General features: G+C 51.2%; 1 protein-coding gene across 12 annotated transcripts in view; it reads left to right on the top strand.

The window, feature by feature from the left end:
* BANP (BTG3 associated nuclear protein) overlaps nt 1-9632 on the top strand; it is a 105102-nt gene extending 95470 nt beyond the window's left edge. For 11 of the 12 annotated variants that reach the window (XM_029200991.1, XM_029200981.1, XM_029200973.1 and 8 more), the window contains 2 exons: nt 1651-1794; nt 4640-6929. In XM_029200991.1, coding sequence (XP_029056824.1) covers nt 1651-1794; nt 4640-4711 — 216 coding nt within the window. In that variant the 3' untranslated portion in view covers nt 4712-6929. Of the gene's footprint in view, nt 1-1650; nt 1795-4639; nt 6930-8967 lie in introns of those variants that run through there. The other variant, XM_029200939.1, reaches the window with a different exon arrangement.
* Nucleotides 9633-14590: the final 4958 nt, after the last annotated feature.

The following is a 14590-nucleotide window of genomic DNA, read 5'->3' as shown; positions in this document are numbered from 1 at the left end:
TGGAAGGAGGAAGCCAAGGAGATGAGCGTGGCCATCTACGTGGGCTGTGTCTGCGGGGACACATGACCACACCTGGTGGAGTATGTGCAAGTTTGTCCTCTCACAGCCTGGAGGTCATGAGTCCAGCACGGGCCTTGCTGGCTGAAGTTTAGGGGTCACGGGGCTGGTTCCCTCTGGAGAATCCCGGGGAGACAGAGGTGCTGCATCCCTTGGCTGGTGGCCCCTGCTCCATCTTCCAAATCTGCGTGGTGTCCGCGCTTTGTTATGTGGGAAGGTTCTCTGCTTTCTGAGCCGCCTGTGTGACACGGGGCCACCAGATGCTTCAGGACGCCGTTCCCACCTTGATCACCGGCTCAGCCCCATCTGTAAAGTGCCCTTTTTGTCAGGGCACACGGCCCAGGTCCCGGGGCCCGGGATTGGGACATACCCGTCTCTGGGCCGTCACTCTGCCCAGCAGAGCTGGCCGCTACGAGATGTGAAACTGTGTTTGCAGATGGCTTCCGCAGACACAAAAGGAAAACCAGTTAGGACTTTCTCCTGTCTTTTATTCTGAAAATCGAATTTTCCTGCTTTCTTCCACTGATGGATTCGTTATTAGGGAAATAGAACTTCAGCTCATCAAACACTCGACTCGCGTTTGAGACCGCAGCGTGTTTTCAGCACCCTCGGCTCTGACCCCGTGTGGGAGGCCGGGGGCTGGTCAGGAAGCGCGACCATGGCTGCCGCGCCCCGGCCACCAGGAGGTGGCCCAGTGGGCGTGTAATTTGAGGGGGTGGGGGTGCAGCCCCGAGGCAAAAGCCCCACAGCTCATGGCAGCTCACTCCCGTGAACGCAGAGCCTCGGAGGCCCCCGCCCACTCGCCATCCTCCCTGTGGGGCGTCGAGGCACCAGTCCGCCTGCCTGCCTGTTGCAGGGCGCGGTGGGCCTGGTGTGGGTGCTCGTGAGTGATGGCGTCACCCAGAGCCCGTCATGGGGGCCTCGTCTGTCCCTCCCTCCAGGCACAGTCCAAGTGGGGTTCCTGGTGCACAGGACGGGGGTCCGTGATCCGTGATTTGTCTCCTTGGAGGCTAGTCGGATCCTCCCCCGGGATCTGGGCCTCACCCTCCAGCTTGTGTCTCCTCTCCACCCACAGAGCCCTTCTCGACTGCCTCTGGAGCCTGGAGCCTTGTGACCCACGTGCACATTTCTGCTTGTTTCTCAGACTCGATTAGTGGCCCACTGTCTGGGGGCCGCTTCTCCCCGGAGTGAATGTGTCTTGCTTGCCCCAGAGTCGAGGCCCTGTGGCCATCTGCCTGTCCTCCTGGCTGCCCTCAGGCTCCCCTTCCCATGAACCTGAGAAAGCGGTGACTCTGGGAAGGTCTCCAGGTGCCTCAGCTCCTGTTCCATCTCAGACTCGCCCTTGGCCACATCCCTGCGTTCAGTTCGCTCTTTGGGTATTCTTTCCTGTAAGGCCTAAAAGCCCCTCTCTGCATCCAGCACTTGGATGTTTGAGGGAGGTGACTTGCAGTTGCAGTGGAGCAGCCTGGTCCTGCCGTGCATGTCCACACGGCGCACCCTTGTCAGCAGGTGCCCCGCCCCGCGGTCCAGGTAGCACGGGGCAGACTCCCCCGGCGCTATCTATGCTGACGCGGTTCTGCTCTGTGTCTGCAGGTGCTGCAGGGGGCCCAGCTGATAGCCGTGGCTTCTTCGGACCCTGCTGCCACGGGGGTGGACGGCTCGCCGCTCCAGGGCAGCGACATCCAGGTCCAGTACGTGCAGCTGGCACCGGTGACCGACCACACCGCTGCAGCCCAGGTGGGTCCTCCCTTTGGGAAGTGGACAGGGCCTGGGCCTCCTGCAGGTAGTGAACGCACTTGGGCCTTCTCCCGCGAGGAAGGTAAGTGATCCATGAGAGGTGCATGGTGTGGACGTAGGCGCTCGCTTGGGACTCCGTGTCTTGTAAGTGCCTGAAAGTGTAAAGGTGAGAGGTTACTTCTTGGCCCAGATACCAGCCTTAAACAATTTCTTGAGATAACTCTTGTCTCATGCAAATGTTTACCTATAAATTTAGAGGCCAAATTAAGTGTACCTGAGACCTCCTTGTTCCTCGGGCTAGGGCAGGGCCGGCCCAGGGTCTGCGCGCCTGCCGGCCACGGGCAGTCCCTTTGCAGCCCTTGCCTGTGGCCTCTGCCCTTTTCCCCCGTGGCAGCCTCTGGTGGGCCGAGCTCTGCTGCGCTGGGCTGCGGTCTTCTTCCCACGTTGCTCGCGGTTGCGCTCTCCCGGGAGCCCCAGAAAAGCAGCGCTCGGGCTCCATCTGGACAGTTTCTGAGCCGTCAGGTCGGCAGGGGGGCTGCTGCTCGAGATGTTCGAAGCGTTCGCGCCTCTGGCCCCAGTGGGTGTGCTTGGTTGGGCGAGCATTGTGGCCTCCCCTGGGTATGGGGGAGCCAGGTTTGGGCCCCCGTGCTCGTGCCTGAGCCTGTTTGGGGGCAGTGTGATCAAGGTCTGTCAGGGCGCGGTCTGGAGAGGGTGCCCTTGGAGCAGCTCAGGCTGCTGGTGCCAGGGTGACACGGGTGCCCTCAAACCTCGGGCTGTGGGCTTGACTCACTGACTCACTGCTGAGCGCCTCTGGGCGGGGGCGCTCTCATCGCTGTGGCCTCAGCCTGTTGGCCCCTCCCTGCCTCCTTCCTGGACCGCCTCCTCTGCCCAGCACTGATGAGCTGCGCGTATCCTGCCATTGGCCTTGACTTGACGCTTAGAATTAAAGCCCTGAGTTTCCACGCAGTCCCCCTCCCCTCCTGGCTTCCGCTGGTCGCCGTCCTAGGTGTCGTATCCTGTTCCCACTGGTAGTTGCTGAGGAACACGGCTCAGCAGGGCCAGGCAGGTGGCCCAAGGTGGCCCTGGTGACCAGGTGGCTGGCTGGGTGATCAACGGTCCTGTGGGGACTTAACCCGGGTTCACAACAAGTCCCCACCTGGCCCAGAGATCTGGAACGTGTGTCCTGGAGAAGGTGCAGCCCCCTCCTCTCCCCAGACCTGTCCACTGTGCCATGTGGGCAGCAGCCACGGCCTGGACACTTGTGCTTTTGTGCAGCAGTGATCAGAGAGGCATGTGCCACTCTGGAGATGCACCGAGAGGGCATGAGGCCGACAGAGAGCCCACAGAACTTGGAGTGGGGGGGTGGACGAGCTTATTCATGTGGTGCGAGGGACATCTGTCCTAAAGAAGGACCCTGGGGCTCCGTCCGAGCTGGGCGGGTCTGACAGCCATGTCATTGCTGCTTCACACGCACGGGGGTACTCAGAGTGTGTGCCTTGAATCTGGGGTGCGTGTCATGTGGCAGGTCTTCCTGGGCCAGGTCTGTGGTCTTTGTGCAGATGTCACTGTCGAGGGGAGCCATGTCCACTGAGCTCCTGGCGCCTGACTTCCCGCCAGTGGGACCACGTAGCACACAGAGCAGTAGATCAGAGGGGGACGTGTGCACTTTCTGGGGTGTCTTCCCCGCAGAAGGGCTCGGTCCCTGGGGCCCAGGCCCCTCCCTGGGCCCCCGCCCGCCTCACGCGCAGGGAGGGGTCTCCCAATGGTCTCTTCATTAGCAGGAGGCCTCCCGCCCTCCTGTGGGTTTCCTTCCAGAGTTTGCTGCTCGGAACGGGGTCATACTCCTCATCTGGTGCTTGGGGAAGGATGGGTCTGGCTCCCGAGGTCCCCGAGCCCCCCGAGCCCCAGAGGCTGCGTGAGGGGTGGGCCCGTTCCCCAGAGCAGCCGCGGGCAGGGGAGAGGGCACCCCGTCTGTGCTGGCGCCGCTCCGCTGTGCTGTGCTTCGCTGGAGCCCCAGTCTCCTGCCGCGTTTTGAGGACGAGGGGGGAGGGCAGGGCTCCCCACCAGAGTGTGGGCCTCCCGAGTGCCCAGCCCAGCTCGTCTCGTGGCCTCGGGACGGCGCGGAGGAGGCCTGTGCTGAGTCCTCAGATGGGTGGGGAACCGCCCCTAACCCCCCACCCCCGCTACGAAAATGCCGTGTTGCCTTCCCCTTGAGCTGCAGTCGTAGGCGGAGCGCTGGCCCCGCAGGACTCTGCCCCCACCGTGTGGCTTTCTCCACCTCCTCCTCCGTGCACCACCACACCCCACCCCACCCCCGGGCCCCTCCAGCTACAGGTCCTCAGCGGAGCCCACCTCTGAGAGCCTGGTGTTGCCTTTGACCAGCGGCTTCGGGGAGTCTGAAAAACCCCCAAGTGATCTCCATCTGGGAGCCCATTCTTGGTGGCTGAGATGGATGGTCAATGACTTATTCCAAGACGGTGTTTTTTTCCTTTAAACTACCTTAAAACTGTGAATATGCTGATCACTTGGAGTGCACGGCCAGCGGGAATGGGAACGCAGCGCTGGTGGCTGGAGCTGAGGGGCACATGTGGGAGGCGGTGGGTAGGTGTGGGGGGAGCAGGGGCCTAGACAGGGCCCCACAGAGACGGACCGTGGCCCTGGATCTGTCACAGCTGCCGGGAGCATCCTCTCCCAGAGCAGGGGCGACACTCAGGCCCCCAGCCTCACCCTCCAGCTCGGGTGTGTGTTTACTCTGTGCCTGAAAGCCGCTGGTGTCCGTGACCAGGGAGTGGCCCGATGCGCATGCTGGGCCCTTTGATAGAAAGCGCCCTCTCCCCTCTTGCAGGCGGCCGACGCCCTGCAGCCCACCCTGCAGTCCGAGATGCAGCTGGAGCATGGGGCCATCCAGATCCAGTGAGGGGACGGCCGCCGACCAGACAGGGCCCAAGCCAGAGCCACCGCTCAGCGCTGGTTCCGGTCACCCGCACCGTTCACACGCACCCGTCCCTCGGCTTCGCACGGGAGGGGGCCCGCACACGTTCTGCTCAAGTGCATCCGAGTGCCTCATCCTCGGGGAGAGCGCCCCGGTAAATAAAGACGACGGTAGCCCCTGCCGCCCCCGCCTGAAGACCCTGTTTCTTTTGATCACCCCGCCGTGTCCGGGGAAGGAGCGGGAAGCACAGCGTGGTCGCGTTAAGTACACGCGGGAAATCAAGAACTACGATATTTTTCTCTGTTCAAACAGCTTTTTTAATTTGCTATGGTGTTTATAACAAAAAACAAAATTGAAAAAAAAGTGGAGTAGCAGAAGCCTTTTGCTGTGTGCTCTGTTCAGTGTAATGAGAATAGGTATTTGCAAAAGAAGACTAACGATTTTGATGGAAACGTTGCTTACCTACTTTTCTAGGGGGATGCTGTCAGCACTGTGATCGTGCATTTCTAATGGAATAAAATGTATTTATGACCACGGCGGCTGTCACGTTGTTTCCTCTTAGGAGATGGCCCCTGGGCCTGTGGCGGCCCTGATGTAGCTGTGTGGGCCCTTCCAGAGGAAGGGGCATGGCTGTCCTGGCAGTCCTGTGATGGAGCCTGGGGTGCAGGGGGCTGCACGATGGAGTGTCTCCAGGCACGGTGTCCCTCGAGGCAGCGTGAGCCTTCAGAATTGGGGTGCTCCCACGAGTAAGCTGCGCTGTTGAATGGCATGGCCTCTTCCAGCCCCAGAAAGTCCCAGCTCTGGGGGGTCTTTAGAGAAAGTCGTGTCTGAAGGAGCGTGCCATATTGATGGTCTAATTAACGTGTGTCTGGAATCCCAGAAGGAGAGAATAGAAGGAAGATGACACGTAAAGGATTGGGGAAGCAGAACAGATCTCACGTAGAAATACAGAGGAAGCCGTGCCTGGACACACGCAGAACGTCGAAGACGAGCATAACCCAGAAGCAGCCAGAGAGGAAGGACGGACCACCCTCATGAGGGGAGGGCACATCAGAAGCAGAGGCGTGATGGGAAAAACGCTCTGCACGGAGTCGGGTCTTTAGTAGAACAGCTGTTCAAGAACGCCGGTGACAGTTGGCATCTGGCCCAGAGCTCTGCTCTGAGGTGTACACCCAGGAGAATTGAAACCGTATGTCCACACGTAAATGTGCACACGAACATTCATAGCGGCACTTTTCACGATAGCCGGAGACTGGGAACAGCCTACAAAATGGGGTCCACCGACCCAGCAGCCTTGTAGCTCAGCCGTAAAAGGAAGGAAGCACTGACACAGGTTTCAAGGTGGATGAACCTTGAACACGTGCTGAGTGAGAGAAGCCAGGCCCAATAGCCCGCATACTATGTGGTTCTGTTTATGTGAAACGTCCGGAATGGGCGAGTCCGTGGACACAGCAGATGAGCAGTGGCCTGGGCTGGGGGAGGGGAGGTAGGGAGTGACTAATACGGCAAATACGGATTCTTCTGGAGAGGACGAAGATGTTCTGGAATTAGTGGTGCTGTTGGCCCAACTCTGTAGGTCCACTAGAAGTCACACTAGAAGGGGTGAAGTTTTGGGGATATAAATTATATCTCAAGGTTATTAAAAATAAAGAATTGGGCAACATTTAAAAAAACAGGAACAAAAATGAGAGTGTCACCTGCAGACGATTCCATCCTATAAAGGATGTTGTAAGACATTTTCTTCAAGAGCAGGAATATGGACCCAGGAGGAGATTCTGAGAGCAGAAGGTTGGGGGGCGGGGGAGCAAATACAACAACGAGGAGGTGTATCTAGTACTCCGTGTAAACTGCCTCACAATAAAATGTTGGAAAACATTGCTCTGAAGGTTGGGGCAGGCAGGAAAGGAGCTAAGTCGTTGTAAAGCCCCCTTTCCTTGCCCTGGAGAGAAAGGATCAAGATGCTGTACAATTGTAAGGCATCAAAGTCAATATTTATGGGCTTCCCTGGTGGCGCAGTGGTTGAGTGACTGCCTGCCGCAGGGGACAAAGGTTCGTGCCCCAGTCTGGGAAGATCCCACATGCCACGGAGCGGCTGGGCCCGTGAGCCATGGCCGCTGAGCCTGCGCGTCCGGAGCCTGTGCTCTGCAACGGGAGAGGCCACAGCAGTGAGAGGCCCACGTACGGCCAAAAAAAAAAAAAAAAAGTCAATATTTATAACAGACGTTTAAGAAACACAGCACAGGGCCTCCCTGGTGGCACAGTGGTTGAGAGTCTGCTTGCCGATGCAGGGGACATGGATTCGTGCCCCGGTCCGGCAAGATCCCACATGCCACGGAGTGGCTGGGCCCGTGAGCCATGGCCGCTGAGCCTGCGTGTCCAGAGCCTGTGCTCCACAACGGGAGAGGACACAACAGTGAGAGGCCCGTGTACCACAAAAAAAAAAAAAAAAAAAAAGAAACACAGCACAGAAAAAAAAGTCAGTAAGGTGTGGGATGTCCAAACGGCGTGATTAGTGCACTTGACCTAATCGACGTGTAGAACACGGCATACGGCGGTCACGGGGCACGCTTTCTGTTCTTCCCACCTGCTCTTTTGAACTTTATTCAAGTCACCCACACACCAGACCAGGAAGAAGGTCAAATTAGAGATCAGAGTGGAAAAGTATTTCTAATTGACGAATACGACAGGTCAACATATCAAAACTCATGGAATACATCGAAAGGTGTGCTTAGAGAAAAATTTATATGTCCTTCAGATATATTCCCAGAAGTGGAATTGCTGGATCATATGGTAGCTCTATTTTTAATTTTTTTGAGGACCCTCCATACTGTTTCCCATCACGGCTGTGCCAATTTACATTCCCACCAACAGTGCACAAAGATTCCCTTTTCTCCACATCCTTGCCAGCACTTATTATTTTCTGTCTTTTTCATAATAGCTGTTCTGATAGGTGTGAAGGGATAGCTCATTGTGGTTTTGATTTGCATTTCCCTAATAATTAGCGATGTTGAGCCTCTTTTTATGTGCCTGTTGGCCATATGTGTGTCTTCCTCAGAAAAGTATCTATTCCAGTCCTTTGCCCATTTTCCAATTGACTTATTTCTTTTTTTGCTGTTATGTGAATTCCTTATATATTTTGTATATTAGCCCCTTATCAGATGGACGGTCTGCAGATATTTTCTCCCTTCTGTAGGTTGCATTTTTACTTTGTTGATTATTTCTTTTGCTGTGCAGAAGTGTTTTAGTTAGATGTAGCCTCACTTGTTTATTTTTGCTTTTGTTGCTTGTGCTTTAGGTGTCATATCCAAAAAACTGTTGCCAAGACCAATGTCAAGGAGCTTTTTCTCTGTTTTCTTTTACGAGTTTTATGGTTTCAGGTCTCACATTTAAGTGTTAAATCCCTTTTGAGTTAATTTTTGTGAGTTGTGTAAGATAGGGGTCCAATTTCGTTCTTTTGCATGTTATTATCCAGTTTTCCCAACACCATGTATTGAGGACACTGTTCTTTCCCCATTGAATATTCTTGGTTCCCTTGTTAAATACAAGTTGACCGTATATGTGTGGGTTGATTTCTGGGATGTTGATTTTCTTTCATTGGTCTGTGTCTGTTTTTATGGCAGTACCATACTGTTCTGATTACTATAGCTTTGTGATATAGTTTGAAATCAGGAAGCATGATACCTCCAGCTTTGTTCTTCTTCCTCAAGTATGCTTTGGCTATTCGGGTCTTTCGTGGTTCCATAAGAATTTCAGGATCGTTTTTTCTATTTCTGTGAAAAATGCCATTGGAATTTTGATAGGGATTGCATTGAATCTGTAGACGGCTTTGTGTAGTATAGACATTTTAACCATATTACTTTTTCCAATCCATGTACACAGGATATTTTTTCCAATTGTTTGTGTCTTGAGTTTCCTTCATCAATGTCTTATAATTTTTCAATGTACAGAACTTGCACTTACTTAAATTTATTCCTAAATAAGTTATTGTTTTTGATGCTATCGTAATTGAGATTGTTTTATTTGTTTCTCTTTCATATAGTTCATTGTTAGTGTACAGAAACAGAAACAACTGATTTTTGTATGTTAATTTTGTATCCTGTAACTGTACTGAATTTGTTTATTAGTTTTAACAGTTTTTGGTGGCGCCTTTAGGATTTTCTATATATAAGATCATATTATCTGCAGGCAGAGACTAACTTATTCCTTTCTGACTTGGATGTCTTTTTTTTTTTTCCCCCTAGCCTAATTGTTCTGACTGGAACCTCCAATACTAGATCGAGGAGAAATGGTGAGAGTGGGCACCCTTGTCTTGTCCTGTTCCTGATCTTAGAGGAAACACTTTCAACTTTACACCATTGAGTATGATGTTAGCTATGGGTTTGTCATATATGGCTTTTATTATGTTGAAGTATGTTCCTTTTATAACTATTTGTTGAGAGTTTTTATTGTGAAAGGATATTCTAGTTTTCAAATGCTTTTTCTGCATCTATTGAGATGGTATGATTTTTATCTGTATTCTCTTAATATGGTGTATTACATTTATAGGTTTGTGTATGTTGAACCATCCTTGCATCCCAGGGATCACTGTCATGGTGTATGGCCCTTTTCATGTGCTAGTGAATTTGGTTTGCTAGAATTTTGTTGAGAATTTTGCATCCATATTCATCAGGGATATTGGTCTGTAGCTCTCTCTCCTTGTGGTATCTTTGGCTTTGGTATCAGGGTAATGCTGGCCTTGCAGACGAGTTTGGGAATATCCCTTCTTCAGGTTTTTGGGAGCATTTGAGAAGGATTGACATTAATTTTTCTTTACAGGTTTGGTAGAATTCACCAGTGAAGCCATCTGGTCCTGGGCTTTTCTGTGTTGGAAAGTTTTGATTACTGACTCAATCTCTTTACTTGTATTGGTCTGTTCAGGTTTTCTATTTCTTCATGATTTAGCCTTGGTAGGTTGTATGTTTCTAGGAATTTATCCATTTCTTCTAGGTCATCCAGTTTGTTGGTGTGTAATTGTTCATAGTAGTCTTTTACAATCCCTTGTATTTCTGTGGTGCCAGTTGGATGTCTCCTCATATTTCTGATTTTATTTATTTGAACCTTCTTTTTTTCTCTTAGCTGGTCTAGCTAAATGTTTGTCAATTTTATCTTTTTAAAATATCAGCACCGGGCTTCCCTGGTGGTGCAGTGGTTAAGAACCCGCCTGCTAATGCAGGGGACACGGGTTCAAGCCCTGGCCCAGGAAGGTCCCACATGCCGCGGAGCAGCTAAGCCCGTGCGCCACAACTACTGAGCCTGCGCTCTACAGCCCGCGAGCCACAACTACTGAGGCCTGCACGCCTAGAGCCCGTGCTCCGCAACAAGAGAAGGCAGTGCAATGAGAAGCCTGCGCACCGCCAACGAAGAGTAGCCCCCGCTCGCTGCAACTAGAGAAAGCCTGTGTGCAGCAACAAAGACCCAATGCAGCCACAAACAAACAAACAAACAAATAAATAAATTTATTTTAAAAAGTATATCAGCACCATGAGCACTGTATACATTTACAATTGTTATATCCTTTTGATAAATGGATGAATTGACCCTTTTATCGTTATTTAATGACCTTGTCTCTTGTTACAGTTTTGACTCAAAGTCAAAACTTTTTAAAAATGTAAGTATAGTTACCCCTGCTGTCTTTTGTTCCCTGTTTGTGTGTAATATCGTTTCCATCCCTTCACTTTGAGCCTGTGTGTGTCCTCAAAGCTGAAGTGAGTCTCTTTTTAGACAACACACATTTGAGGCTTGTTTTTTTATTGTTCAGCCACTCTGTGACTTTTGATTGGAGAATTAATCCATTTGCATTTAGAGTTATTATTGATAAATGAAGAATTACTAATGCCATCTTATTGTTTTCTTAATGTTTTGTAGTTCCCTTGTTCCTTTCTTGCTGTCTTCCTTTGTGAATTGATGATTTCTGTACTGTGTGCTTTGATTCCGTTTTCTTCATCTTTTGTGTATCCCCTGTAGGTTTAACAACAGTCCTTTTAAAGCTGACACCAACTTTGACCATATACAAAAACTCTACCTTTTAACCCTCCCATTTTATCTTTTTTTTCTTTTTTTAAAAAATACCTTTATTGGGGTCTAATTGCTTTACAATGGTGTGTTCGTTTCTGCTTTATAACGAAGTGACCATTTTATCTTTTTGGAGTCACAATTTACACCTTTTTACCTTGTGTATCCATTGACAAGTTAATTGCAGCTATAGGTCATTTTTAATACTTTGGCCCTTTAACTTTTATACTAGAGTTCAGTGATTAGCACACCCCCACACTGCAGTGTTAGAGTATTCTGAGTTTGACTGTATACTTGCCTTTGCTGGCGTGTTTTATATTTTCTTGTGCTTTTATGCTACTGATGAGCATCCTTTCATTTCAGCATGAAGAACTCTTTACAGCATTTCTTGTAAGGCAGGTCCAGTGGTGAGGAGCTCCCTCAGCTTTTATTTCTTCAGAAGAGACTTTTATCTCCCCTTCATTTCGGAAGGACGGCTGTGCTGGGTGTTCTTTGTTGGCAGCATTTCTAATATATCATCCCACTGGCCTGCATAGCTTCTGCCGAGAAACCCACTAATAGCCTCACGGGGCTTCCCTTGTACGTGAGGAATTTTTTTTTCTCTTGCTGCTTGTAAAACTCTCCCCTTGGCTTTCATTTTACACAGTTCTATTGTACTGTGTCCTGGAGAAGATAGTTTGGGGTTGAAATTTTAGGGCGATCTCTGAGCTTTAGGAACGTGGAGGTCTGAATCTCCCCTCCAGCTTTGGGAAGTTCCGCCATTATTTCTCTCCTTCTGGGATTCCAGTATTGTACCCACTGTTTCTTTTAACCGTGTCCTATAGTTCACACCTGTTTTCTTCACTCTTTTTCATTCTTTTTTTCTTTCTGCGCCTCTGGCTGGATGGTTTCAAGTGGGCTGCCTTCTGGTTCACAGATCCTTTGTGCTGTTGGACCACTCTATCAGATTCTTCGTTTCAGTCACTGTATTCTTAAACTTTAGGGTTTCTGGGGGTGGAGGGCTCGTGTGTGTTTGTTTTCTGTTTCTTTGTTGAACTTCTCATTTTGTTCACGCATTGTTTTACTAATTCCATTTAGTTGTCTATCTGTGTTTTCTTGTAGCTCACTAAATTTCTTTAAGAGGATTTTTCTGAATTCTCTGTCAGACATTTCATAGATCTCCATTTTTTGGTGTTGTAGTTTCATTAGTTCCCTTTCTTTTTTATAAAGATTTTTTTTTTTTTGGATGTATTAGTACCCTTTTGTGTGTCTTGTTTCCTTGATTATTCGTGATCTCGTGGCCTTGTGTTGGTGTCTGAACATTAGAAGAAGTAGGCACCTCTTCCAACTATACAGACTGGGTTTGGCAGGGAAAGTCCTTCATCAGTCGGCCCATCCAGGAACCTGGGTGGGTGATGGGATGGTGTCCACAGATGGGCTCGCTGCTGGAGTCCTTGGGCAGCTTCCCGCTGGTACCTGGTCAGCCGGTGGGCAGGCCTGGTGCCTGGGTTCCCAGGGGCAAGCCGGACACCTGCAGCCACCTGCGGGTGCTAGAGTCCGGGGTAAAGTTGGACGCTCATGTCACTTGCCCTCCCCAGTGGGGAGGGTGTCTCTCTGCTGGACAGCCTATGCCTGGGGGAGGGGAGGCGGGGATGGGTAATGTGAAACTGTCTTTTCTACCCTCCTCATTGTGTCTTGTCTTATTTCTCTGCTCCACCCACGTGCTGCAATCCCTCACCTGGAGTCCTTAGCTCTTGGGAAGCATTTTCACGTGTGGATGGTTGTTCAAAGGGACATTCCTGGGAGGGGATGAGCCCTGGGAACTCCTATACTGCCCCTTCCTGATGGCGCTCTTAATAGCGCCTATCCTTACGAAATCTTACCTATAACTTAAAAACTTGTCACAAGGAAAATTCCAGGCTCAGATGACTTCACTGTTAAGTGCTCGGAAATGTTTGCGGAAGAACAGCGGTCTTTATAAACTCTTGCACAGAACAAAAAAAGAGGCTCACGTTCCATCTTGTTGTATGAGCAGCATTGACCCCAGCAGCCACGAGTGGGGTAGGTGTTTGCCCCCCTTCTAGCCAATAAGGGACATAATCTGGACCTGTAAGATAATCAGCTTTCTTATTACCAGGAAGGGAATAGAGACAGACAAGTCCACGTTGAAATGGACAAAGCGCGGGTGCCCCTAGGGAGACAGGGGAGGAGGGATGGGGTGGAGGAGGGAAACCATCTGATCCTTTTCAGAAGCGGGGTTTATAACGGTCATTCATTCATTGTGGCCGAATTATTAATGATTAGTGAGTTTTGCCCCCATGCTACTCGCCGGAAGAAAGGCAAAAGACATGCGCGCGTGAACAGACCACAGCAAGAGGACCTCCAGATGGCCAACGAACGTCTGAGAAAGTGCTCCAGTGGTCAAGTCAAAACCTCCATGAGAAGGCTCCAGAATCACCAGGATCCGAAAGACTAGCGACCTTGAGGGGTGTGCGGGTGGGGCATCCCGCGAGGCGGGGGTGGGGTTGGGCGGAAGCACGCAGACTCCCTACTGGGGAGAGCGCCCCGGGGCGGGTGGTCCAGCAGCCCCTCCAGGCGCCGCACCCTTCACAGCAGCACGGGGTGCCTCCCGTGGCCTGCCCTTCCCACGGGACACCAACAGTCGTGGGAGTGGATGGAGTCCTGCCGTCACACCGATGGGTGGGGCCAGAAGCAGGACTGTGACCCCGTTTATGCCCATTTCAAGAGGGGGCAGGACGAGCCTCCTTCCTCCCTGGCGTTAGAATTATCCAGGGAGGAAGGGGCAGTGGTGAGGCGGGCGGCCGGGGGGCTGGCATCTCCGCGTGTCTTAATCTGGGTGCGCTGGCGCTGTGTGAAGGTGTGCCGTGATTTGTATGTTTCCTTGTCACTCTTCACCCTAAAAGCCTTTTTTTTCTTCTTCTTTCTAAATAAGACACACAAAGGGCCAGAGTTTGCTGCCGGTAGGCCCGCACTAAAACGTCTTAAAACCTACGCTTCTGGCGGAAGGCAGGTTGTGCCAGACGGAGGATCTGAGACTCGGGGAGGAAGGAAGCACAGAGAAAGTGGTGAATGTGAGTTGTCCGGAAAACCGGCTGCGTAGGAGAAAGTAATGTCTGTGGGGCTTACAAAGAAAGAAACAGAAGTAGTGTGTGATGAAGGGAGTATTCGGGAAGATGGTAGAGAGCTAGTAGTTTGGGCTTCAGGCCGTTAAGTTGTCCTTCCTTATCCATTAAAAGACTAGGAACAGTATCTATAGCTTCCAGACTAATAGGGGGGAAGTTGCTGTGAGGAAAAGTACCCAATGGCTCCGAAAGAAGGCAAGAAAGAAGGGGGCACAGGACGGGGACTCCTCTTGGGGTACAGACGCTGGGCTGCCGAGGTCTTGCACTGCTGTGTCCCCACTGCCGGATGAAGCAAACACGATCTTTGTGAAAGGAAGATAGCATGGAATTCAGTCCACAAGCAGTTGTGCACACTCACTACCCAGCACACAATCAGGAATAAGCAAGTGAGAGAGAAGGCAGCACGGACGGAACCAACATAAACAGCGGACCACGGGTGTCGGACTTATCCCAGGCTTTCACACAGTCTGCTTACGACGTTCAGAGAGAGGAGCCTTGAGGATTGAAAGTGACCTGAAAACCTTCTCGCAGTACAAAAGCGTCATTGTACAACTTTCATAGAATAATCAAAATTGCGAATTCAGGATGTAGGTGTCGTGGCAGATTAGGCAGAGCTGAGATCATTGGTGAACTGGAAAATAGGGTAGAAGAAAATAGAATGAAGAATGGTGTACCAAACCCTCAAAGAAGG

This window comes from Monodon monoceros, unplaced genomic scaffold (assembly GCF_005190385.1).
Source record: "Monodon monoceros isolate NGI ecotype Baffin Bay Population unplaced genomic scaffold, NGI_Narwhal_1 Super_Scaffold_10, whole genome shotgun sequence".
In the NCBI taxonomy this organism is placed as follows: Eukaryota; Metazoa; Chordata; class Mammalia; order Artiodactyla; family Monodontidae; genus Monodon; species Monodon monoceros.
The sequence above is the reverse complement of the archived record's forward strand: the minus strand, read 5'-3'. Positions and strand labels throughout refer to the sequence as shown.